Here is a 27,825-nt window from a genome sequence, read left to right as displayed (position 1 = left end):
CACTACACTTAAAAGTTTTTTCTATTGGGAAAAAGAATTAGTACTGGTCCTATGTAAGATCCAGGTATTGTTTTCTCTAGTTGTTAACTCTTTCCTGGCCTCAGGTAGTTTCGATACATGCATGTGCAATCAGTATTCAGTTGAAGACTTAGCTAAATAATTAGAGTGGGCCCCCACCTGTCATCTTAGTCAGTTTTCAGTTGCTATAACTAAATACCTCAGAGTAGGTAATTTAAAAGAATAGAGATTTATTTTAGGTAGATCACAGTTCTAGAGGCTGGGAAGTCCTCAGATCAGACAGTGAGATCTGGTAAGGACTTCTTCAGGGTCATAACATGGCTGAGTGTCATATGGTAGGATTGAGCAAGTGTGTTAGTGCAGTCTTCCCCCTTTCTCCTTCGCTGCTTCCTCCTGCTCCTCCTCTTCTCATCCTCCCCTTCCTCCTCTCTGTGAATGTGTGTTACTTGGGACTGAACCATGCTCTTCACACTGAATCATATCCCTAGCCCATTATTTTGAAATAGTCTTGCTAAATTTCCCACACTAGCCTTGAATTTATGATCTTCCTCAGCCTCAGCTTCAGCCTTTTAGAATACTGGCCTCTTCTCTTTTTATAAAACTAGCAATGCTAACCTTAGGAACTCGTCTAATTATCATTAATTCCCAAAGACCTCACCTCTAAATACCATTGTCTATACATTTGAGGCTTAGATTTCCAATACATAAACCCTTGGAGCACATGTTCAAACCATAGTACTCCCTCTACAGATCTCCAGAATGGTCTTCTGTAGCGCTCTCCTCTGCAGTCCTTTACCCTGTGAACTCTGACTTTGCTTCTGTACACTGCCAATTTCATTTCTTTTGGGTTCCTTTTCCATGCACTGGAAATTCTCTCCCATGTAGAAAGCTGGGGCAGTTGTAGGACACTCTTTGTTTAATTCCTATTTTTCAGAGTTTGTCATTTTTCATTGCCTGATGTCCAGTTCTTAAAAATGGTTGCTTCATATATTGTATTTTTTTAGTTGTTTCAGGTGGGAATTTAAATCTTTGCCCTTCTTACTCCTCACTGGCCAAAAGCAGAAGTTTTACATTTCATAGTCATTTCATTTCATCATCTTCATTTGTAAAACTTCACCAGTAGCTCTTTAAAAAAAACAGATTCAGTATTTGTTGACTGCCTACTGTACTACACTATCTGTTAGTTACTAAAATATATAGCCTCAAATCTCTGTGCTAGATAAACTTTAGGTCTAGAGGGGACAGATAGGGTTCTTGTTAGAATTAATAAGTAATATATTTTAAAAGATCAAAAATGCTACTACAGTGTAGAATGATAAATGTAAATTGTGCTATGATGAATAATTAGACATTAGAATTGATCGTTGCTAACAGAAATTAATTCTGTCACTTATGAGTATGTTAACCACCCTTTCTTGGCCATCTGTGTTTCTTCTCTCACTATAAAGGTAGCGTTGACCTATGTCAGTGATGGCAGACCTTTCAGAGCTGCGGCTTGTATATCATAGGTTAGCCATCACTCACCTACATTGTTGTTCCTCCATCTCTCCTGAACTCATCTCCTTTTATACAATCTGTTCTTTTCCTTTGAGTGCTGCTCACACTTTTGGGAGGATAAGCATATTAAAGACTGAAATACAGCACATTGATTACATTTATCTAGTTGATAAATTTTTAAGTTTGTATCTTCTCGAAATTAAATGTTATTTGGTTAATGGAGGGAAGTACAGAAGGTTAAAGGTAGCAAAAAACCTCAGCTACAGGTAATAAATCTGGTCTGTATTTCCAAAGGAATTATTTGTGTAGTAAATGAGGTCAGTTATCATTTCAGTTGTGTAGTTGAAGCAGAAGGTTGCAGTGATAGCAGTGATCCTTGCTTGCTCTGTGATTGAGCAGTAGGAAAACGTGGGAAATGCGAGTGTGGACTGAGAGGGTCAGGTGTGTAAAGCGTTGTTTGAAAAATGAAACATGCAGGTCCTGATTGATTCTATACCAGTTATATTATGGCCTAATTATGAAACCAAGAACTCCAGAGCCATAGTTGATGGAATTTTTCATTTGTTCTGCTTAGTTCTTGTGCTCAAAATCTTCCTTGGAAAAATAACCTATGTTTAGATGACTACTAGCTCATGTGGTCTGTCTGGAGCTTGCAGTAGCTCTGGATATTTCTGCTCCTCTTCAAGGAACTCATTGATGTAATTTCAGACTCTGTCTCCTCACTCCAGAGAACATGTGGTCTTGCTTTGTGCAAAACACTGTATCTTACAAGACACACTGCTGTGTTAGCTTGTATGCTTCTGGTTTCTAGTATCACTAGAAGCTTTACTTTTTCTTAGATGCTTGGCAAGTCTCCATGTGTGAATAGCCCTTCTGTCCTGCAGAGGCTGCAAGAAATTCTGCCTGAGTGTTTGAGAGTTAACCAGCATTTACCAGGGAAGCACTGTGTAAGGCACTCACCTAAAACTTACAGAGGCTTTACAGGAGGTCTTTTGACCTTAAAAGTACTTTCATTCTATAGAGGAGATAGCATTGGTGAATTCCGAGGACCACAAGAGAAAACTGGAAAATAAGCAAAACTGCATGTTTTGAGTTCTGTTTCTTTAGCATTTTCTGAGAGGATTGGTGGCTTGAATGACCAAGAAGCTGGCATACCACTGTTTATAGGCATGTTCTATTTTGAGATTGAATTTTTGGTTTGGGAAGGATATATTATAATTATTTTCAACAAATGCTTATTGAGTAGGCAAAGTATCCCTGTGGTAGGCACAAGGGAGTACTGAGAAGTTAGCATCCTCTGCTTGTAATGACTTTTTCATATTTAGGAAAGCAGGATATGTTTAATATATTTTTAAGAACTTAGGCTATTTCTTCAGAAAAAAAGCATAATCACCAACATTTAACAGAAATAAATTCTGCACTAAGCTATTGCTGAGTAGTTAATCTAGTATGTGTCATGACAAAGAGGAGGACTTTCGCTTTTTGTTATAGACATTGTATGTAACATATAATATCCATATGGCTAGAACTTTTTTTATCAAGTAAAGGTATTAACTCTTTGAAATTTTATTCTTTAATCAGTTAAAAATAATATAAACTAAAAGATTATACAATATTAATCTGAAATATCTGTGGTAGGTTTATGAATGATTTCATTTTATTATACTTCCTTGTAATTGTCGGTAATGAATATGTATTTTATAACTAGAAAAAGAAAACACTTTGGACAAAACACAAGAGCAGTATAACAATTTTGGGGTTTTGTTTTGGTTTTGATTTCCTTTACTGTTCTTGAGATAATGTCTCACTATGTAATTCCAACTGGCCTTAAATACACTACATGACTCAGGCTGCCCTCAACAGTGATCTTCCTGCCTTAGCCTCCCAAGTGCTGGGATTATAGGTATGCACCACCACACCTGGTTATAACAATTTTTTACAGTAACTGTATTTCAACGTGAGTACTGTATTTTGAATATAAAATGCCAACTTTCCCGTTTTTGCTTCCCTCTCCCACCACAGTTTTAATAAGATTTATTATTATTATTTTATACTATTATTATTTAATAAAAATATAAATCAAGCATGTTTGCTTTCTTGCTTCTATTTCTTGTCCTTCTGGTGATTTGCCTGGAAGCAAAAAAGAATCCAGCTAGTAACTACTCAGCTATACTGTGAAGAACTGGCTAGAAAAATTTAAATTATGGTGGTTGGGTTATAATTATGTCTGTCACTGTGGGATCTGATTTCTTGTTTTAAAGCATCCTAAGAATACTTTGTTCTATCTTTATATTTAGTCATGTTGGAGAAAGCAGTTAGATTATCCCATCTCCCCATCTGGTGCAGTGAAGAAAACTCATCTGCTTGGCTTACTCTGTGTGAGAGAGAATTTAAAGTCTTAAGTTATTTGTGATTTAGTTAAGTAATTAAATCTTGCTTCTCCCCAACTTTGTCCTGGGGACCTGTGTTCCCTTACAATTATGAGCTTAATTACTTGGAACAGTGATAAAGTTCTGCATCATACAACGAAGTCATAAATTGTAGGAGAGTAGATTTCTAAATGAATTTCATTTGTTCTTCCCATTATAGCATGTGTTCGATGATCTCAGTGGCTCAGTATCTTTGTCCTGGGTTGGAGATCGCACTGGGGTAAGTAGTATTTATTTCGGTCAAGTAAGGGGATGTAGATTGGGAGTGGAAGCACTAAATCTCATTACTTTCTGAAACGGTTTTCAGCCTCAGTTGGAGCAAATGCATGTTGTTTACAGGACAGACTTTCAGGAAGTTGTTGGTTTGGTTTTGCTTTAAAACTGGAGACATTTTTTACCACCTTCTTTCATAATAGGAAAATAGACTTGTTTGTTTGTTTGTCTTTTTTTTTTTAGTTAGGGTCTCACTATGTAAATTCAGGGTAGCTTTGAACTCACTATGTAACCCAAGCTGACCATGAATTTGCAATGATCCTTCTGCCTCAGCCTCCTGAGTGCTGGGATTACAGGTGTGCACAACCACACCCAGCTAAAATAGACACTCTTTTAATCTTTATTAGCTTCTTAGTATCAAAATGAGCAAGCAGAAGAAAGGGAATACAGTGCTGTGTGCTGAGATAATACTTGGAAGAATCTCTGTGAGGAAGCAGAAAAGAGCACATTACACATTTGGCATTTGTACTCCTAAATTGTGTGTTTTTCCTGTATTCTTTCCCACAGTTGTGTTAAAGGACTGTGGTACCTTTGGGCCCCTGGGTGTTAAACTCTATTATCCCTGTCTATTTCAAAAAGAAGTACCCCAAGACTAGGGAATAGAGGAAGGCAGTCAGCTCCTTATCCCTCCTTTTATGTAGGTGGCACCCTGCTAAGACGGTGCATTCAAGATAAATGGGTCTCAGGTCTTGAATCAGGGTTTGGTTCGTTATCTGCCTGAGAGAGGGAAGGGGCCCTGTCACATGCCTCCTCATATTCCAGTGATCATAGCTTTGAGTCACATGATAGCTATATTAGAAGTTTAAAGAAATACATTTTGGTTTTGAAAAACAAGTTCTTATTTTAATTAGTTTTTAAGTTTCCAGTAGAATTTTTTTAAAGTTTGTTTCAGTTTCTTCTAAAATTTGAGTTATAACCCCAGTTTTTACAATTTATCCATTTGGGTAAGATAGTTGGCATCTCTGAGATTTCTTTTATAGCTTTTTGAGGTTCCTTAGACTCCAATACTAATCTAACCAAGATCTTTTTCTATTGTATACTTTTTATAAATAAGTAATTATTTATAAAATGAATTTCATGGAGAACTAACAGCAGAAAGACAGGATGGGCAAATATATGTGACACAGTAACCTCTATGAGAACACCCACAGTAACCTCCATAGGCAGAAAAATAAGAGATGGTTCTTGCCTGAGAATATCTTGCAATAATTTGGGTACAAAAGTAGTTCAGTCCTTCCTTTATTGCAATGTATATTTGAGTAGCTCTGTTGCACTACCTCAATTGAGAAGGGGTAACATCCCAACAAAGTGAGTTGAGGATATCTGGACTTACAATGATAAGTCCTAGAAATTTTGTCCTTCTCATCTATCTTTCTTTCTTTCTTTCTTTTTCTTTCTTTCTTTCTCTTTCTTTCTTTCTTTCTTTCTTTCTTTCTCCTTCTTCTTCTTCTTCTTCTCCTTCTCCTCCTTCTCCTTCTTCTTCCTCTTCCTCTTCTTCCTTCTTCCTTCTTCTTTCTCCTTTCTCCTTTCTCCTCCTCCTTCTTCTTCTTTCTTCTTCTTCCTTTTTTTTTTTTTTTTTGTATCAGAGATCAAACTCATGACCTTGTGTATACCAGGCAGATGCTTGTGCCACTGAGCCAATCCCTGGCCCAAATGAATTTAATGTTTTATATTTGAATCCATAGGGTATGAGATCTAGGCCCTTTATACATTCACTGGTGGCTGACATATTGTCTTTTATTTAATTTTGTTGTTGTTGTTTTTGGTACTGGGGATCAAACTCACGAACTCACACTTGCCAGGCAGGCACTTGTGCCACTGAGCTAAATCCCTGGCCGTCTTCATTTTTTAAAAAATATACTGCAATATAGTCTGCTACAAAGTGACCAATCTTACAGGTGTGATTTAATTTCATAATATGTCAACATGTCATTGGAATATCTTTATTATTGACAAGAGTGCTTTTGTTTCTCTCCAGGTTATTCTAGTCTTGACTACCTTCCATGTACCACTGGTAATTATGACCTTTGGACAGTCCAAGTTATATCGGAGGTGAGATTACTGATATATACATATATTAAAGGTTTTTAACTAACACATTAAGAATGTACCCACCTCCTTCTTTGTACATAGAGGAGTCTAATGGTTGATTGAAAAGATCTTCCAGCCATCATCAGACTGTCACAATCAGCAAACCTCTTAATGTGTATTTAGCAGCCTGAAGGCTCATACTTCCAGGGAGATTGGTTCAACCTGAGAGGGAGAACAGTAAAGGAAGATGAAAGAAGAGTCCATGGGAATGGTATTCATATTAATTTACTTAGACACTTAATTTAAAGGAAGGTAACATGGATTTTATGCCTCTTTAACAGAAAGTGTTTTATTTTTTTATTTTATTTTTAAGAGAATAAAACCAAGCAAAATAAAACAGAATAAAGCCAATCAAAACAAGCCAGTGTAAGTGACACAGGACTTCAAAACAGTACGAAATCAATAATTGTTAACATAATGCCTCTTCTTGTCTTCATAGTAGCTGCAGATACCTTCAGACATGGTAAAAACCAAACAAAACAGAAAAGAATAGCACCAATAAAAACAAAAAAGTGAATGCAATAAAAGACTTCAAAACAAGACCAGTAGTAAATCCAAAATGGCTACCATAATATATCCTGTTACCTTTGAAATAGCTACCCATGCCATCAGATACAATAAAACCAAACAGAATAAAACCCAACCCAAAAAAACAATGAAAATGATACAGGACTTCAAAACAAGAAAATAAGGAGTTAACAATGGCTGCCACTTTCAGAAGGAGATCCCCCATATATGATACATTGCATATTGTTATCCTCTGACTAGATGATCAGACTACCAGCTTTAGACCTGCGAAGTCAGTGAAGCACTAAACACTGCAAGCATTAAATTGTAAGTTACCTCAATAGCTATCACCACAGCCTAGATCAGCAGATCACTTATGGCAGTGTGGTGGGGGTGGGTGGGAGTTGACTCTTCTTGTTTCCCAGCCTGTGCATTGGAAGGGGCTGGCATCTGGCTCTCCCCACAGTAGCACGTGCATGGCACTGATTCACAGGGAGGGCTTGCTTCTTGGTGACTTCTTGTTCTCTTCCCCAACAGTCCCAAGAATGGCCAGAGAATTTTTTAAAATATCCCTGATATTAAAATCTTAATTGTACCTCTCAAACACATTATTAATAAAATATTGAAGTCCAGACAGATTGTTTCTTTATCTCAAATTCACAGGTGATTGGTTTAAGGGAAGGAGCAGGTTCTCAGGTCAGATCAACCAGAGTACTCAGTAGCATTCACACTGATAATGGCAATGGGAACGTATTTTCTGTGCCATTCATGTTTTAGAGTTGTTTTCTTGGCAGCACAGCTTCATTAAATAGTAGATTCATTCCTTAACAAGATTCAAGATCAGCTAACTCCCCAAAAATTATTGATTATCTTTATAATTTTTGTGTCTAACCCACCCCCCCCCAAGAAACCTAAAGAAATAACAACATCCCAAAAATAATGAATGCTATCCCAGGGTCAGAGTGCCTCTAGAGAGTTGTGTTGGTTTATAAAGGTTCTTATTTATTCATCCTGAACTATATTCCCAGTCTGTTTTATTTTTTATCGTGACACAATGTCTTGCTAAGTCACTAAGTTGCCCATCCAAGCTCTAACTTTCAGTCTTCCTGCCTCATCCTTCAGAGGGCTAGCACTGTAGACATTTACCACCACATGCAGCTTCTAAGGGTTCTTTATTCAGCTGTTGATCTTGGCCCATGTGGGAGGGAACCCATGCTGAAGCTCTGAAATGAATCATCCCACCTTCCCAAATAGATAAAGTCCTTTACTGCTACTCCTGGGCCTGGAGCCAGAGCTCCCTGCCCTTCAACATGTTGCTGTTGGCTTAAAATGAACTTATATTTACCTTGAGGCCAAGACAGAACTGCAGTCGTGGAATTGCTGTAAGCTCTGTGGAGGCAAGGCTCTTGCCTACGTTGGAATTCCCCATCAGCTCTCCAAATGACTGACACATAGTAAACAGACAATAAATGTTAATTGAATGAATTAATGCTTTGACTTCTCCATAATTTTTAGCCCAATAATATATTTTTGTTTCTTTGATACGGTATTAATAATGTATTACAGAATCCTAATACTAGAAAGGGCTACAAGAGGTGCTTTGTTTATTCAATTAGACTAGTAATTAAATCATTTCAGATGTATGAAATCTCTCATTTTAGAAGTAAAAATGTATTTGAAACTTTGTAACTTTATTTTAATAACTCTATAGTGTTTATGAATCCTTGCTATTATGAAGTCTCTCCACATATTGCAGTTTTCCTTGCCAGTCTATCTTATAAAAACAATATAATCATATTATAAAACTTTTGAAAAGTCTACAGGAAAGAAAAAATTCACCCTGCGGTATAGTGTAATCTTAATTTATTTATAGTTTATTATATTAATGTTCCCCTTTAATGTTATATCACATGGCTGGATAGTTTTGGGAAGCAACAAAATAGCAATAAGCTGCCAGGTTTTCTTGGCAAGTAGGCGTGAGATTGAACCTCAGTAGAATGAACTTGGGCAAGTGATTTAACCTCTTGAATCTTTTCTGTTATCTATAAAAGAACAGTAATGCCAGGCCTGCTGGCATAAGTCTAATGTTAGCACTCTTGAGAGACTGAGAGGCAAAAGGATTACAAGTTCAAGCCCACCTCCAACAATTTAGCAACTTAATGAGACCTTCTGTTTCAAAATAAAAAGTTGAAAATGGGCTGGGGATATAGTTCAGTTTTAAGGTTCTGATTTCAATCTCTAGTACTGAAATCAGAAAGGAGAGGAGGGAAGAAGACAGGGAGGGAAAAAGAGAAGAAAATACTGCCCATCTCAGAACTGTTGCTTGAACTTTCTGCTGTGTCTTGGGATGGAGTAAGAGCTTGGTGCTGTTAGCTGCTGCCACAGATGGCACATAGCCATCATATATTGGCACTGCCCTACTGGTTGTTAGAATGACCCCAGTTGGTAAAAAGTAATTGCCTAACCCCAGACTCCTCCACAGCTTCTACACCCTACCCCACCAACACTAACATTTGGTATCATGCTTACACGCATTCTGATGAGTCAGTGCTCATACTGCACTCTCTACTAGAAACCCCTCATTTTTGTCAGATTGACATAATTAATCATCACTCCATTGGACAGTTAGATTATAGCTAATTTTTTCACTGTAACCACTACTACTGTGATAACTGTCATAAATACATGTCATAAAGGATGCTCATTTCCAGTGAGTATTATTAGTTGCAAATGAAGACCTTACTCTCTTTGATAACTGTATGTTTTTGAGGCAATTTGTTGAATTCTCTTCCCTTTTCAGGTGAACTAACCTATACCTAATGCATAAGTCATTTTTGTTTTTTACTTGTCTTCTGAATTTACTTATTCTGTACATTGTTCTTTGGTTATGTGCATGAAATTAGACCTAATTTTATGAAACAGACTCATAGGAGTGGAAGCGTTTTCACAACTTTTTTCCCTTCTTTTTGCTTTTCAATATTGTACTTAAGACTGAACAATACCAAAACAACCATCATCTGTTACTGTGTAAATACCACCATCTAACTCAGTCCTTTGTATTCTTTGTTCTTTTGAGACTCTTCTTTTCTAACATACACTTTACTAGAGAGCAATCTTTATTTGTTTCTGATACATATTACAAAAATTATTTTTCTTCATGTGGCACAGTGGTATTGTTGTTTTAAGCAACAATACCACTGAATATTTTCTCTTCCCTGGTGTGAAAAGAAATCTGATTTGTTCCCTTTCTAAGTTTAGGTAGAAACCATAAAATGCCTTGTTACTTCTTTCATTGGGTTGGGTTGGCCAAAATGACTCAAGTAAACGAAAAAGACAAAAAAAAAAGTTTTTGAATCTAGCAGCCACAGGCACCTGGTGCTTCAAAAATGGAAAAGGGGAGGGACCAGTTTCATCACATAGAGCCTCCATGTGCTTCTGCTCCCCAGTTACAGATAAAACAACTGCTAGATTCACTCTTAACACCAAAATAAATAAATGTTTCACAGCCCTGGCCTGGCTTGGTGGCACACATGTAACCCCAGCACTCAGGAAGCTGAGGTATTAGGCCATAAGTTCAAGGCCAACCTGGACTACATAATTTAGAATCAAAACCAGCCTAAACTACATAGGGAGCCCCTGTCTCAAAAAACTTTAAATACATACACTTTGTAGACTCTTCAGACTTTCATAGCATCGACTGCATCATTTATTGGGTTATCTTTATCTACTAAACCTTAAATGATCAAAGGCTTATTTAGAATACAAATAAAAGATAGCTAAGCATATGCCACTTGCTATGTGTGGTAAGGTATAAAGGCTCACAAGAATAGATGAAAGTTGTGTGTGTTGCATATACAGAGTTAGAAGAGATACCCAGGTTTTACGTTCTAAAAACAACTGTTGCATTTAGAGATAATAGAATGCCAAGGACATTAATGATTAGACAGAATTGAGAAAATATATTAATACCATCAATCTAAAGGAATTATGTTGGAGTATCAGTATAAATTTTATTTCTCTATATTAGTTTGTATAATAGATTATACAGTATATTTATCTCTCACTTGCAAATATGAAGTTTAAAAAATAAACTATATTTCAGGTGATAATTTGATTTGGAGCAGGTAAAAAATATTTTCATCTTTTTGTTTTATGGCTTCTTGAATCTGACTTTTCAGTGTTAAGATGTACTTAGTGATATAAATGTAAGCATTATTCTCCACCAAAATTCGGCACCCACTCATTGCAAAACTGGTGGGTCATTTCTGGTTTTCATTTTCTGTTAAGAGTTGATTAGACGTTGGGGCTGAGGATTTAGTTCAGCGGCATAAGCGCCTGCCTTGCAAGCAGGCAGTCATGAGTTCAATCCCTGGTACCGATAAAAACAAAAAATGAAAAAGACCAAAAAAAAACAGTTGATCAGACTTTGAAAACTGTAAGGGTATCTCTAAGAGATTTTACATAAAAGTTTATTCCATAATCAATTCAAGTTTTTTAGGCTATTTGAGTTTTTAAAAACAACATAAAGATAACTTACATTGTACAACAGGCTGCTGGTGCAGAAAACTTCTTCAGACATCTGTGTGACAACAGTGATACACTTAGCTCATTTTTTACTGTGGTATATTATTGACAATGACTGCATATTTCAAATACAAGGTTAGCATGAATTAAATGTACAAAACATATTTTCCTGCTTTTTAAAAAAAAAGTTTAAATGTATGATATTGGCAGATTTCCTTTAATACAACTTTTACGGACTGTTTTATCAGTCAAAGCAAAATATTTAAGGATCTCAGATGCTCATATTCCTTTGATTAAAAGTTCTGTGTGTTTTATGTGTGTATCTTATTTTCTTTAATTTTTCATTTGTATTTTTAAAATTTCTTCAGTAATGAAAAAACAGAATATTAAAATGTGTTGACAAAATACATGATGTCAATGAGAAAACAAACTGAAATATTGGGAACTGGATTTTATGTGAATTTAAAGTCTGCCATTTTAACCTGGCAGGTATTTCCAGTCCATGATTTCTCTGGCACATTTGAGTAAGGTTCATCCTCCTCTTTGGCATTTTAACTGGAAACCTCAGTGCTTTTGGTTCTCCTTGTTTGTGATAGCTATGTACTATAAAGTTACCACAAAAACTGGATTTGTGAATACTGAACCATCCTTTCTAGGGTAAATGTAGGGTTAGTTTTCTGCAAGTCTTCGGGCACATTTGTCAACTGATCAATACATAACCATATTTTGTGTTTATTTCTATTCAAAGAATAGATAGATAACTACTCAATATTATATATATGTATGTATATTTGCTTTGTTAAAATTGAACTGATGGCCAATAGCACTATAACCTTTGCCCAAATGAAGCCTGGCTAACCAAAGTATTTCCTTTATGAGGCATAGCAAAGTCTTCTTATGCTTACACTAAATAGCATGTCAACACTTCACATACAGGCCTTTTTTTTTTTTTTTTTTTTTTTTTGTCTTTTTCATTTTTTTATCGGTACCAGGGATCGAACTCACGACTGCCTGCTTGCAAGACAGGCGCTTATGCTGCTGAGCTAAATCTCCAGCCTCCGTACAGGCTATTTTAAACAGCAGTATCACCAGTATAAAGTGCAAAAATGTGACAACATGGTACTAAATAGGCCACACTAAGCATACTTGTTTACAGCATAAAAACTGAGAAAAGAGGATAAAACATCCTTTTTTGACATCAGTTGGGAACATATGCATTGGGTGACTCTGGTTTTTTGTTATCTCATGAATGTCTCCAAATAACTCTGAAAATACCATAGGTATTTGTTTTTGGGGTCACAAATGAATTTGAGCTAGTAGGCAAATTTACAAATACAGAATTGTGAATAATGAGGGTCAAACTGTATAAGCTTTCCCAATTAGTGAAAACTACAAAGTTACTTTTATGTTATACTTTTAGTGGTTTAATCATGGTAATAGAAATAAGGGTAGAATGGGTAGAAGCTGAAAGAGTTTTGAAGTGCTTGTTAGAAAAAGCCTAGACTGCTGTGAATGAAATTTTAAAGGTGATTCTGTTGACTCAGAAAGAAAAAAAGAGCTATAGAAAAAGTATCTCTCAAAGAAGTAACCCATGGCAATATGTTAGTAAAACTGTGGATAATAAAGAATATTATAATGACATTTAAGAAATGGGGCACACATTTTTGGACAGTGGGAAAAAAACTGTTATGAAGTGGCAAAGAATTTGGCTGAATTGTGTTCATGTTGTAGTGTTACTTAGAAAGTAGAATTTACAAGTGTTGACATTGAAATTTTAAACTAGGCATGATGGTACACACCTGTAATCCCAACATCTGGGAGGCTGAAGCAAAAGGATCACCATGAGTTTGAAGCCAGTCTGAGTTACATAGTAGGTACAAGGCTAGTCTGAACTACATAGGAGGCCCCTGTCTTTAAAAAAAGAAAAAAAGAGAGGAGAGTAACTTTAAACTAGGCATTGTGGTGCATGCCTGTAACCCTAGCATTCTGGCAAGCTAAGGCAGAAAAGAAAAATCACAAGTTCAAGCCCAGACTGAGAAATTTAGTGATTCAGTGAGACCCTCCCTGTCTCAAAACAAAATAAAACAATTTAGAGACACTGCTCAATCCAGAGCAATCTTCAGTACTGCAAAAAGAGAAATTGGAAAGTTGGCTGCAGAGATTTCTAATCAAGGTGTTGAAGGTGCAGTTTGACTCTCCCTGTTAGTAAAATCCAAGGAGAAAAATTACTCGAAGACAATTATTAAGCAAAAGGGACACAAAACTTAAAAGATTCTCAGCCTACCCATTTCACAAAAATTGTGAACACTAAGGATGTGGTCAAGACGCCATTTGATAAACAGGGTAGTATGTGTAAAGCCACAAACCTAATCACCTAGCAAGAAGACTTGTCAGTTTGAACTTAAGAGGAAGGAGAGAGAAAGAAATGAAAGAAGGCTGTCACATTCCTTGAGTTTTTGTGAATATGTACTGTTCTTCAAAACAAGAGAAGGGTGGTCCCCAAAGTAATTTAGAGATTAAGGCTGCCTCTTCAGTTTCAAAATGGAGGAAAGAGGCATCACCTTGCTTTCAGTAGGCCAGGTGGCTTTCACCCAAGCCTATGGGTGGGGGGCCACCCAGATTGTAGGGGTCTAGCACCTGCCTGGCAAAGTGGAGTTGGAGGGCAGAGCCTTAAACCAGTGAGTATTCTGAGCCTTTATGTCTTATAGAATTTACCTTGTGGGAGCTAGGGATTAAGCTCGATGGTGTAAGTGCCTGCCTGGCAAATGTGAGGTCATGAGTTCAATCCCTGGTACCAAAAGAAAAAAGAAAAAAAGGAATTTACCTTGTGGATTAGACACTCTTGAGATCCCTTTTCTTCTTTGCCATTTCTCCTTTTTGGAATAGAAATATCTATCCCTTGTATTGGCTTATTTTATTTTTGAAGCCCATAGCTAGTTTGGTTTCACAGGTTCACAACTAGAGAAGAGTTTACAACTAGAGAAGGGTGAACCATTTCTTGAGTCTCAATCATATCTGATTCAGATGATACTCAGGTGACACTATGGATTTTAGACTTTGGAACTGATAGTAGAATGAGTTAAGACTTTGGGGGCTGTTAGAACATAATGAATCTCACATGTAAGAAGGGCATGAGTTTTGTGAGACCAGGGATGGAATGCTATTGACTGAATGTTTGTGTCCCCCCAAATTCATATGTTAGAATCCAGTGTGGTGGTATTAGGCCTTTGATAGCTGATTACAACATGAGAGCTGAGCCCTCATAAATGATACCATTCTCATTATAAAAGAGAGCCCAGAGAACTCCCTTGGCCTTTCTGCCTTATATGGTTGCAGTGACAAGATGCCAATTTTTAAACCAGAAAGTGGACACTCAGCAGATACCAAATTTGCTGGTGTCCTAATGTGAGATTTCCCAGCCCCCAGAACTAGGAGAAATAAAAATCTACTGTTTGTATGCCACCTCGCCTGAGATGTTTTGTTGTAACCCAAATGGATTAAGACAAGCTTTACTCTACCTATATTTGTATTATAGTGTTATTGTCTTGAATTATAAACATGCAAATTTGTATTCATACACTACAGATATACCCAGAAAAATTTACTTTTGGAAACTAGAAGGATAGAGCTGTTTGGACTAATTCATAGAATCATTATTAAAAAGACTTATTTCTAAAATATATGATTTAAAAAATAAAAATTTTAAAACTTCAGAAAATATATTTCAATTGTTAGCTTATCATTTGACTGCTGTTTATCATCCTGTATCATAGGGAGTTTGAAAAGTAGTTTTAGCTTTCAAGATATTTTATTTATTGCATCTTCATAAATGCATGTTATATGCATGTGCATACTGGTAGAAAAATAAAGTTATTTTTAAACAAAGTCTTGTATTAAAATGCTATATAACTCTAGAACAGAAACAGCCTTGAAGGAGTGCTGCTTAACTCCCAGCAGGTGATGCCGTCCCTGTTCTCCATGTGTTTAACTGGCTATGGTACCAGAAGGTTGCTGCAGTTGATTTTTGTTTTGCTCATGTTGCTTTTTCTGAAGGGCAGGGTTATGTTTGTTGTGCCAAGTTCTTAAAAAGCAAGAAGGCTTGCCAACAGGTTTGTTGAGGTCCCTCGGGATGTCATGAAGGAGAAGAGATTTGTATCAGTGATAATCAAGCTGCTGCAACCCCTTGGAAGATGGTGTGTGCCCTGCAGAGCTGGGAATTGTTGATGTACATCTTTGCTGGCTGTCAGGAAGATAAGAACAAAATGTATTCCAAAACCAAAGATAAGATAATCTAGGCATCTGTTGGGTGGCGCCCAGACGCTATTTTATTTATCTAGGAATTTTCTCTGTGCTTGTGCTTAGAGAAGAGAGGAGTCATTCAGACAGTATAAAGATGTATGGCTGCTTTGGTGTACTGTCAGGGACCTGGTGTACAGACAGGCGCCCACATGTCCCTCCTGTCTCCAGCTTCTTAGCTCTGATCTCTATTGCCAGATCACAAACTAGTAAAAGGGAGGAAAAACATAGGTTATAAGGAAAGAACCCCTCATAGTTGAAAGTAGTATCTAGTTTAAGGGTGAGAATTGGACGGTGGTTTCAGTTTCATCTCTAATTAACTATTCCACTTTTGATAATTTTCTGCTCTTGAAGCTCCTGTGACATAAGGGAGTTGGAAAAGATTTTCTCGTCAGTTCCTTGCATCTCTCATGTTTTATCATTTTTGATTCTCTGTTGAAGCTGCTACCAAAGTTTTTATTATCCTTTTAAGTCATAAATTCTCTCAGTGAAGACCATTGCAGATTGTGTTTATTACTAGGCAACTTACTGCAGTGCACAGTGGTCTTCACTGATGGATACTTAAATTTAATACATAGTAGGATTAGCATTCTGTGTCATGCTTGGAGTGGGGGAGGGGCGGGGAGAAAAGGGGAAATAAAATGTACTAAGATGTGTTATGTACATGTACCAGCTCCCCACAATGAATACACTATAAACATGATTAATAAAAAATTTTTAAATGATTTTTAAAAAGAGACATATCCTGTCAGAGTAGATAGCTGCTGCTATTTATTATTTCTAAAAATCTAAACATGGATTAAAATGCCTCTCAAAGATATTGTTGGAATGAACTTTTAAGAAAAGTTCTGAGAAACCAAGAGTTGAGGTTGGTAGTTTGTTTTTTCTAGTGATGTTTTGTGACTACATACATTAAAAACTTGTGCCAATAGGAAAAAGATTCTTTTATTTAACTTACAGCTTTATTGTAAGCACCATGGATTGATGAATTGGTTAAGAGGCCTTTGACTTCATTTAGCAGAGCTTTCAACTCAAGCTGGCTTGAGTTTTTTCCTCATTGGTTTTACCTAGTCACTTCTCTTTCCTGCCCCAATCACTCAGGCTAATCAGGCCTTCACTGAAAAAGATCATGAGACGGAAAATAGAAACTGAGTGGGAATCCATTACTACTGCCCTCTATATTTGCCTCTTTTTTTTTTCCTTCCCTTCAGTGAAGATTATGGAAAAAACTTTAAGGATATTACAAATCTCATCAATAACACCTTCATTCGTACTGAATTTGGCATGGCGATTGGTCCTGAGAATTCTGGAAAGGTGAGACTCTTATACATGGAAAACTGATGTTCAGTGGCACATGTAGTACTGCTAGATGTTATTCTTGAATTATCCAGTGATGCACAGTATTCTATTTTAGTTTATAGTATTGCTATATTTGAAAATTAAGTATAGTTTATTTAATACTTATCACAAAAGAATGGAATTCAGCACATAGATTTTTGTTTTTAGTCCCTGACCAAAAGGTACCAAAACTCTTCATACTTATGAGATAGTTGTTTAGCATTGCAATATGTAGTCACTACAACAACATTTTAGTCTTCAGGGAAACTGACCAGCCTCAGAAATGCAAGTATGATGTCCTAGCTTAATTTAGCGTGGTACATTTTGGTAAGACTAAGATTTGAGGAGTAGAATAAAACAACTAATCTGTATTTATAACTCTTCTTACTTTTGGAACTAAAATATTCATGATTGTTATTTGGTAAAAATGGTACAAGAACTTTCTGTGCTAAATCTGACCTTTCGTGTTCTTGATCAGGTGATACTAACAGCAGAGGTATCTGGAGGAAGTCATGGAGGAAGAATCTTCAGGTCATCAGATTTTGCAAAGAACTTCGTGCAAACAGATCTCCCTTTTCATCCTCTGACTCAGATGATGTATAGCCCTCATAATTCTGATTACCTTTTAGCCCTCAGCACTGAAGTAAGTCTCATTGAGGAATTTGGCTTATAGTCCCAAAATGTATTGTCTCAAAAGGATTCTAGGGGCTGGAGATTTAGCTCAGCAGTATAAGCGCCTGCCTTGCAAGCATGTGGTCATGAGTTCAATCCCTGATACTGATTTAAAAACAGAAGGATTCTATAGATAATGCTTTTATATTGGACTTCTTTCTGTTTTCCTTACAAAAGAAGTATGTATTTTTTTTTTCATTTTTTTCCCACTTGGTTAAAGTTATAATTTCTGTATGCCATCTGTTCCAGGTAAGTATGATGTATAGTTGCCATAATTATTCATGTGAATAAATGTGTGCTGTTGGAGTAAGGAGGTAGAAAATAGTTTAAGGTACAAGAATAATTTGTCATATTGCTAATATTGTTACTGTTGCTTTCCCATGATAAAGCAATCTTTATTTTTTCTTTTCTATGAATTTCTTAGTATATATAAAACCATACTGATTTCTGTATTAGATAACTAAAATCTCAAATCCCTGCACTTCTTACCACATTCCTGTCCCTTCCCCAGAAACCACTATCCCTGCAAAGCCATCCTGCCTTTCTGAAAGTTCTTTAAGGAGGACAGTTAGTTTTTCCTTTCCTGGAGGGTCAGTCTCCTGTCCTAGAGTTAGGGGCCCATAGCTGCATGGCTAGATTGTGATAGTTACAACTGCCCTTTATGTTTATGTGGCTTTTCTCTTCAAAGTTCTTCATATGGTCTCCTCAACAATAGAATCAAATGGAAACAAGCTAGTTGACCTACAATTCTCCAGCTTCCAATTTAAATATAACAAATTGGTCACTTCTTTGTAGAGCAGCTATGTTTTTAACAAGCTCCCCAAGTGGGACTGTGCTGTAAAATTTGAAAACCATTGCTGTGCAGACTGTTCTGGAACAGAAACAAGACCACCAAATGTGAGCCAGTTAGGCTAAGCAAATGTGGCATAGGGAAGGCATCAGAAGAGAGGTCCTGGTGCTGGGCCTTCTATGGGAAGATGTTTGAGTAGAGGTATGGCTGGGGACCCTGCAACAGGTCCGTTTTATGCTTATCCAGTGGAGACCAGAAAAAGAAAAATAGCTAGCAGAGTTATGGGGGAAGAAGAGCAGGGGACAGTACTGACCAGTGGTGTTTAGGTCTTAGAGAAATTAGCCTCTAGAAGCTTGAGGCCAAAGCTCTACAAAGGTAGCCAGGGAACCTCCACTGAAATGTACAAAACCATATATTCCATCTCATCTCCATTTCCAAGTATCTTAAGGTTGGTAAAGTAAAGCTGTCTTCAAAAATAGAAAAGTAGGATGGGGGAAAAAAGAAAAAAGAATAGAAAAGTAGGGGCTGGGGATTTAGCTCAGCGGCATAAGCACCTGCCTTGCAAGCAGGCAGTCGTGAGTTCGATCCCCGGTACTGATAAAAAGGAAAAAGACAAAAAAAAAAAAAGAATAGAAAAGTAAAGCTAGATGTGGTGGCACATGCCTTTAATCCCAACACTCAAGAGGCTGAGGTAGGAGAATCGTGAGTTCAAGATCAGCCTGGGCTACAAAGTGAGCTCACGGCCAGCCTGAACTGCATAGCGAGATCCTGTCTCAGAAAAGACTAAAAAAAAAAAAAAAAAAAAAAAGAAAAGTAAGAAAGTACAACCCTACAATCTCCTCTTCTACCTGAAAATTTTTTCCAATTAAGGGTAAATTTGAAGTATAAATAATTGGAGTAGAGAAAATGGACCAGTTTAGACTGAATTACAAATAAATGATGCCATACCCTGTTGTGCTTATGTGTAGAACTAAATAAGTTAGAAATGGTGGGATGGGGGCTGGGGATTTAGCTCAGTGGCATAAGTGCCTGCCTTGCAAGCAGGCAGTCGTGAGTTCGATCCCTGGTACCGATAAAAACGAAAAAGAAAAGAAATGGTGGGATGCGGGATATTACCAGAGGAGAGGAAGTTAAAGGAAAATGGTAATAAGAATGTGTGAACACTGCGGAGTAACCCTGCCTAGTTGGCCCCATTCAGTTTCAGCTGTACATTGTTGCCTCAGTCCCACCTCCATTATTCTGAGCTTAAGAAGTGCATGTCACCAATATAATTGACACTGTTCAGTCTTCATGTTACTAAACCTGTTGCATTTCAAAGTATTGGCCAGGCCCTCCTTGGGGACACACCACTTGCGTGGCTCTGTAACATCATTCACTTTGTTTATTTTTCCTCCTGGCCATGCCTTCTTGGTTTCTTAAACTCCTTTCTGTTTGCCCTTAACATGGCTACTGCTCATTTCACTCTGATCAATATCTTCCACTCTTCATTTTTACCATTTACAATGTAATATTCTCAGATCTTTACCTCTAGCCCTGGATTCCTACAAGGCATCAAATTGTTTATCTTGCTGCATCCTGGGTATCTCTAATGTGGTGCCGTATAGGTACTTCAAACTCAATCCAAAACTCAACCACTTTCCTGCTCTTCTCTCAGATATGCTCTTTTTCCCTGAACCCTTACTCTAGTTGATGTATTTTTATGTTTCTTATACCCTAGTACAAAACCAGGAGGCATTGAGCACATGCATGCACACACACATGCACCTCATCCATCCTGCTCTACAAATGAAAAGTTATCTATTCATATTGTTGCTTCTAAATTCTTGCTGATCCTATTCCTGAAAGCCACAATCTAAGACCTCATTAACTCTTACTGAACTAATAATGTGTCACTTATTTACTGCCTGTCCTATTTACAACTCTCTGAAATACATCTTTCCTATTCTCATACAAGTACATCAACTAAAAAAATTAAATTTCTATCATTCCCCTTTTTGGACCTCCTTCCTGAGTATGCCTTTTATATGATAAAAACCTGATTCTTCAGTCTGGCCTTTAGGAAAGTTTTCTTCCTTACCCTTCTCCACACTTTTTCACCTTGGAACTTTTACACTATTAATGTCTGCTGAGTTTTATTTCCTTGCAGACCCTATAGTATTTTGTCACCTTTGCTAGTACTGGTTTTTCTTTGTAGTAACTTGTCTACTGCTTGTCTTCTGTTGCTTACACTGCTCATCATCTCAGGGTCAGTGCAGATATCTTCTTCAGGACCCCAAAGACTTCCTCTCCCTGTGTCTCCTCTAGACTCTTTTCGTAACACATGGTATTGAACTTTCTTTTTGTCTGTGGCCCTTGTAAAACTGTGAGATCCTTGAGAACAGAGAATGTGTTATTCATCTTTGTATCCCCAGTGCAACATGTAGTATGATGCCTGGCACATAGTGGGCACTTTAATATGCAGTTGTTATTCCAAACTTTAGAGATCCTCAAGGAACCCAAATAAGTTGTGTGTGTATGTGTGTGTGTGTGTGTGTGTGTGTGTGTGTGTGTGTGAATGTGAAGCTCAGGCGGCTCTGATGGAACCTCAGTGTGTGTTTTTACAGTCCTGAATGTTTGAATATGAATTATTAAAGGTCAAACAAGCAGCTGCACAGGATAAAGCTGGAATTTTGATAAGTCATTTATAATCTTTCAGAATGGCCTGTGGGTCTCCAAGAATTTTGGGGGAAAATGGAAAGAAATCCACAAAGCAGTATGTTTGGCCAAATGGTGAGTAACAGAAGACTCCATCTGTGTAAAGCCCTAAACCTTTCCTTATAGTACTGCCAAAAGTCACATGAATAAATATTGAGCACATGCTGTGTGCCAAGTGCTTATTCTTCAGGGTGCCGTAAGGGATACAAGAGAGGAGTCTGACACAGATCTTGAACTGGAGGAACTTCTACTTATGTAAGAAAAGAAGGCTTGGTCTCAGTACATGTTAGAGTATAACAAAGGCATCTGACTGAGTAACTGCTGCCTAGAAAAGATTTATTCTCTGTATCTGTGACATCAGTCAGAACATAACAAAATACAGCTTTAATTTGAGGATTTTAGTATGTCTGTGCACCAAGAATTATACTCTGTTGTCTAGCAGTTCATTTGAGTTATGTAGGACACAGTAAGAAATCAGAAAAAAAAATTGAAAGAGTTGCACTGTTCATACACAAAAACTCACTCACTTCTCTGGACAGGACTCCCTGTCCCTGCCAGGTGCATGGTTGAAGGTGACAATGTGGCGGGAGCTCTAACTTGTTAGTTTGATCACCTTGATTCTAACCTGGTTGTGCTGCTAGCCAACAGCTTAATCTCTCTGGGCTTTAGTTTTTCTTTCTGTGGTTTGGGGGATATGAGGAGATGGTTGAACAAGATTAATAACCTTCATGCCTCCACAATTCTTTTTAGGCTCAGATCCTTGTTGAGAGTTTCTTTTTTCTTTCACTAATTTGACAGATTTGTTCATCAGACTTCCCAGTTTATAGCAGATTTCTGCCAGAGATCAGTTCTGTGGCTGCTAGCAACAAACATATAACAGCATTAGAATTGCAGCCTGAGAGCTAGAAGAAGGGAGAAAAATTATAAAAGAACAAAAAAAACAGCATATGGAAACACTTAGTGCCATGTAAAAATGAAAGTTATTTTCAAATGGTGTTTTATTTTGTGTCCTATACAAGATTTGTTACTTTCATAATGCTATATTACTTTGCCCTAAATATAACTATGCTAAAAAAAAATGTTAAATAAATATAACCAGGTGACCAGTACTACAATGACTTTTACTTTTTTTTTATACCGGGAATCAAACTCGCAACCTTGTACTTTTCAGGCAGGCACTTATGCCGCTGAACTATATTCCCAGCCCTACAGGCTACCAGTAACTCTGCTCTCCATCAAGTGTAACCAAGTGTGAAATCACTTAATACTAGATAAAGAAAGGACACATACTTGAGTAACTTCTAATAGGAACATTGTATCATGTTTTGATATGATCAGTGTTCATAATGATGACCTATACCTAAGCATAAGACAAGTAATTTTGATGATTAAAATTTACCTTTAAAAATGAAAGTTATTTTCAAATGGTATTTTATTTTGTATCTTATACAAGGTTTCTTTTTATTTAAGGGTTCTTACTTTTATAATACTACATTACTTTACACTAAGTATAATTGTCCACTGGTAGCTCTTTACTCACCTTTTAGCTCTATGATTTCTGGAATTTATAACCTACAGTACTGAAAGTACATTCTCAAACCCAGCACCTAAGCACTCTCACAATCTAAATCGTATTCTCTGAAAACTCCCTTTCTTGGTTAATATGTTAAATAATTCAACTTCTGGCCTAATTGTCTACTTAAGATGAAAGAACTAAATTATTTGGGTGATTCAAAGCACTAAGATATATTCTAAGATGAAAAAAGCATAAAAGGTAGTACTGACCTAAAGAAGCCAATTAGTGTGGTAGAAAAGATAGGCTGTACACTATGCAAAAAGCTAAACAGGGGGCCAGTAAATGCTGAGTTGGCTACTACAGAAAGGGATTGCTCCACAACAGGATTTCTCAGCCTTGTCACTAACAACATATTGGGCCAGATAACTTCTTATTGAAGGGGCTGTACTGGACATTGTAAGATGTTCAGCATCATCACTGGCCTGTACCCACTACATGCTACTAATGACTCTTACATGTCCCTATTGTGACAACTAGAAGTATCTCCAAACATTGCCAAATATCCCCTGAAGGCAGAATTATTCCTGTTTGAGAAGCCACTGTTCTAGAAGTTTGCAGCACAGAAGCCTCATTGGAATGACCAATGAAAGCTTCACAGGAAAGCTAGATTTTAAGCTGAAACCAGAAAATTATGAGAGTACAATTTGGTTACATAAGAGAAAAGCATTTGGAAGGAAACAGTACAATTCCCAAGGCAGAGCTGGAGACCAGTTGAAAGAGTTCAAATGAAGCAGTAGACTGTAGAAAACACATGGAGTCAGGTTGTGTGAGCTTGACTGATAGGCCATAGGAGAATCAGGTGCATAGCTCCTGAGAATGCTGTGTCATCTGGTACCAATGGATGAGAATTATTAGACATCCCAGGGACTTTGTGACCAATGTTGACACATTCTGTAGCAGTCTTAAAGCATCTTTTCCCTGTTGTCTTTGTAGGGGATCAGGAAATATCATCTTCTTTACCACCTATGTGAATGGATCCTGCAGTAAGTATATTTTAGTTCTAGAAAAAATCATTGTGCTATTCATTCATGTACGTTGTTCTGGATCATGCAAGGTAGAAATAAAAAAAATCTTTTCTTCTCCTAAACTAAAGATACCCATTAACAATTTTTAAAATTTCAAAAGTACAACTGAAGGGCTGGGGATTTAGCTTAGTAGTATAAGTGCCTGCCTGGTAAGTATGAGGTTGTGAGTTCAATCCCGGGTACAAAAAAAAAAAAAAAAAAAAAAAACCAAAGTACAATTGACTTACTACAGGATGTCCAGTAAAAATATAGGCTATTCATGGAGGCAGTACACTTAATCATAGCAATATATTTATATAAAGCAAATATTGGGCTAATCATCAGTTAAAAGATATGATAATTTCTGCAAGAGCATCAGTTATATTTGTGTTGGTGGAGCCATTGGCTTCTTTGTCTGTGGCATAATTTCAAAGCAGAATCTTTTATTATTCAGTAAATGTCTGAATGCTTGCTATATACTAAACATTGTTCTAAGGAGAGAGAAAACAAAATACTCAAGGCCCACTTTCATGGAACATAAATTCAAGTAAATGTGTTTGATGACAAGACAATGAAAACTAAAACAAGATGATTTAAAATACAATAAGATAATTTTAAAGTGTACCATGAAGAAAGGAAAGCAATATTCTGTGGTCGTGCTACTTTTATGTTATACTATACTGGAATTAAAAGAACTCTATATTTCCCATCCAGAATAAAATCTCATATTTGCAGAATGAAACCCAAATGTGAATTCCCTGTATCTGATGCTATATTAATCAACTTGCAAAGGATTAAAAATGTGTTTGATATAAAATTAAGAGCAATTCTAAAACACTCATCAATAAATGAAATTTTAATTAATATTTTGTCTTGTTTAAGAAGCTGACCTTGGAGCACTGGAATTATGGAGAACTTCAGACTTAGGGAAAACCTTCAAAACCATTGGCATGAAAATCTACTCATTTGGTCTGGGAGGACGTTTCCTTTTTGCCTCTGTGATGGCTGATAAGGTAAGTAGTAGTCTCTTTCTTTGGGGTCTCTTATCTCTGTAAATGTGCCTCGTAGATACCCTTTTTACTATTTAATACTGACAGAGCTTCTTGTCTTTTTGTAGTATTTAATATCCTTGTAAGGTTTGAGGTGATTCTCTTTACTGAGACTGATTGACCCTCATGGGCCACTCTGCCCTATAACCTCTTGTCACCATGTGAATTCTGGCCTTGTATTTTAGATATGGAGACCTAGAATTTAGGCTTGCTAAATTGCTAATTAGGCTTGACTCTGAGGTAGATATCTGAAAACAAGCAGTCTACTTGTGCAGTTCAATAATAGTAATAAAAACAAGTAACACAAATTATCTACTATGTACTTGCTACTATTCTAGGTTCCTGAAATACAGCAGTGAACAAAATAGATACATTTCCTGCTTTCAAGGCTTGTTTTCAAATAGATACTAAATAAATAAGTATAACAGGTAATAAAGCTATGAAATAATCTAAAGCAGTGGAGGGAAACAAAGTGATAGAAACTGAGGTGGTGCAATTATAGACAGGCTGGGTGTTCTCTCAGTAACGGAGTGTGGATTGAGAACATGACGTGTGGACATCCAGGAGGGGAACTAGGTGAGGAAGAGCCAGCACACAGACAGACACCTTGGCTGGAGCACGTCCATCTGTTGAAGGAAAAGGGAGAAGGGCAATGTGACTGGAGAATAGGGGAGAGTGTTCAAGGATGAACAAGACAGGGAGCCAGAAGCCAGACCATGCCGGGCCTTTCTAGGTCACAGTACAGATGTTGGATTTTACTCTATGTGTTGATGATCTGTGAAAGGGTTAAGCTGGGGTGTGATGTGATTTGGCTGTGTATACACACAGTAGCCTGAGATGGGGAGAAAAATGGAAGCAGCAAGGGCAGCTGGGAGGCTACTACAGTGCCACGTAAGAGAGACAGTGGGTAGGAGCAGGTAAGTGACAGTAGATGAGGGGGGAAGTAGTGAAATCGTAGATATATTTTCAAATACATTGCTAATGGGACTTGCTGATGGATCAAATGTGCACTGTGGGCTGCATATGATGGTGTACAACTATAATTTAGCCCTCAGGAGCCTGAGGCAGGAAGTTCGTGAGTTCAAGGCCTTCCTGAACTACTTAGCAAGACCTTGTCTCAAAAAAAAAAAAAAATGTGCACTGAGAGACAGTAAGGGAAAGGGTAACTCTGGAGAGTCTGTCTTGAGCTGTTGGAAGGCTGGGATCGGCATTTTACGAGATGGCAAAAGCTGCAAGAGGAGTAGGTTTGAGATGCTTATTGGACGTCTAAGACGACATGTCCAGTAAGCATTTGAGTATATGACTCACAAAATTATGTAGTGTTTAAACCCATGCAACTAGATGATTTCTCCAGGAGAAATAAGTAGGTAGAGCAGTGCTGGGAGGATTGAGAAACCCTGAAGCACCACGACACTGAAAGTTGGGAAGAGAAGACTCTATCAAAGACTAGAAGGGAGGTACCAGTGAGATAAAGGGAAATCAGGCCAAGGCACTGACAAGGGAAGAAAGGGGAGACAGTGTTTCAGGAAGAGGAAGTTATCTGCTTTGTAAACTCACGTGAGATGTTGAGTTACATGAGTTCTGAGAATTACCTGTGGGATTTGGCAAAATAAGGTTGTTGGTGACCTTAACAAAAACAGTGTCATTGGAGAAGTGGTTAAAAGATTGATTGCAGTGGGTTTAGAGAGAACTGCGGATGAGGAAATAGCACGGTAAGGACAAACAGTTCAAGTAATTTTGTAATAATCTTCCCAACAACCTTGTGAGCTAATACTTTAATATTAGTTTTATAAGTGAACAAGTTGAGTGACTTGTGTAGGGTCACCCAGTGGTAATATCTGGTGCCCTGATGGAAATCTGTCAGATTCCAGAGCTAGCCTCCTTAGACTGGGCTACTGTCTATAAAAAGTTTCTGCCAAGTGTTTTTGAATTCTAGTTTCTGCAAAGCAATTAGATGTCTCAGTATAAATTAAGTAAAAAGCTGTTCTTGTCACTGAACTTTACAGAGTATTTAACCTAAAGAAGCCAGAGATTGATTCTCATTCCCTGGCTAACTGTATCTGGTAACTCATTTGAACTGTTTATTAATCCAAGTGTGGTGGCACAAATGTGTAATTGAGAAGTGTTGTCAGTTTGAGGCCAGCATGGAACTGTGTGGCAAGGTGGTAGTAGTAAGATCCTGTCTCACAAACAGAAACTGTTTATCAGAGAGTGAACTTGAACTGCTTTTGTAATGTACTCTATTACCAACCAAATACACTGTCATCATTTCCTTGTAGTAATTTCAGAGTCTTCCTTAGGCTGTTCCAGCCCATGCATGTTGCCTGTATCACGGTTATTCTATGAGCTCCTCAAAGACATGTCACATCTTCTTTGTGATGTCTCAAGCATGGATTTCATCTTCATTTTCTAATTTCTTTAATTATTCAGTCCTTTGGGTTGTGCCAGAAAGGGACCAAACTTTTATTCAGCAATCATCACTTTTACAATTACCTAAGTAAGTAATATGCAAATAACTGTAAAGCTAAGCTAATATGATCCCATCAAATCCTTAGCTCTGCTGAAGGAAAATGGGATATCAGAGATTGGGAGCATCATCAGAATGAAGGATCCAAAAAGAAAGCCAAGTCAGCTTTATTTCTAATAGAATGGATTGTTCCATAGCCTCAGAGGGGTTGGAAATTGCTTTGATAATTGGTACTGTGACCTTTCTTGCATCCCCCACCCCGGGGAAATGAATAATAGAGATTTTAAGGTAGATATTGGCCTATTTTTCTAGGATACAACAAGAAGGATCCATGTGTCAACAGATCAAGGGGACACGTGGAGCATGGCCCAACTTCCTTCTGTGGGACAGGAACAATTCTATTCTATTCTGGCAGCTAATGATGACATGGTATTCATGCATGTAGATGAACCTGGAGGTAAGAGTCCTTTAATCTTTGGGGGTTTTTTGGTTTTGTTTTGTTTTGTTTTTTTGTCTTTTTCCTTTTTATCGGTACCGGGGATCGAACTCACGACTGCCTGCTTGTAAGGCAGGCGCTTATGCCGCTGAGCTAAATCCCCA

General features: G+C 37.3%; 1 protein-coding gene and 1 long non-coding RNA gene across 6 annotated transcripts in view; one reads left to right on the top strand and one right to left on the bottom strand.

The window, feature by feature from the left end:
* Sort1 (sortilin 1) overlaps window positions 1–27,825 on the top strand; it is a 98,198-nt gene that overhangs the window by 45,769 nt on the left and 24,604 nt on the right. For 3 of the 5 annotated variants that reach the window (XM_063255520.1, XM_063255511.1, XM_063255531.1), the window contains exons 2-9: window positions 4,105–4,164; window positions 6,196–6,269; window positions 16,847–16,949; window positions 17,452–17,616; window positions 21,131–21,204; window positions 23,639–23,688; window positions 24,592–24,722; window positions 27,538–27,682. In XM_063255520.1, the coding sequence (XP_063111590.1) occupies window positions 4,105–4,164; window positions 6,196–6,269; window positions 16,847–16,949; window positions 17,452–17,616; window positions 21,131–21,204; window positions 23,639–23,688; window positions 24,592–24,722; window positions 27,538–27,682 (802 nt within the window). The remainder of the gene's footprint in view (window positions 1–4,104; window positions 4,165–6,195; window positions 6,270–16,846; window positions 16,950–17,451; window positions 17,617–21,130; window positions 21,205–23,638; window positions 23,689–24,591; window positions 24,723–27,537; window positions 27,683–27,825) is intronic. The other 2 variants (XM_063255526.1, XM_063255516.1) reach the window with 1 other exon arrangement.
* Window positions 4,055–27,825, bottom strand: part of LOC111754301 (uncharacterized) — a 57,654-nt gene continuing 33,883 nt past the window's right edge. The window contains exons 2-3 of the long non-coding RNA XR_002789009.2: window positions 8,161–8,259; window positions 4,055–6,470 (exon numbers count right to left, since the gene is read on the bottom strand). This is a non-coding gene — a long non-coding RNA (uncharacterized LOC111754301). The remainder of the gene's footprint in view (window positions 6,471–8,160; window positions 8,260–27,825) is intronic.

Source organism: Cavia porcellus, unplaced genomic scaffold, assembly GCF_034190915.1.
Source record: "Cavia porcellus strain 051 isolate PalLab524CR breed Dunkin Hartley unplaced genomic scaffold, mCavPor4.1 scaffold_1, whole genome shotgun sequence".
Lineage (NCBI taxonomy): Eukaryota > Metazoa > Chordata > Mammalia > Rodentia > Caviidae > Cavia > Cavia porcellus.
The sequence above is the reverse complement of the archived record's forward strand: the minus strand, read 5'-3'. Positions and strand labels throughout refer to the sequence as shown.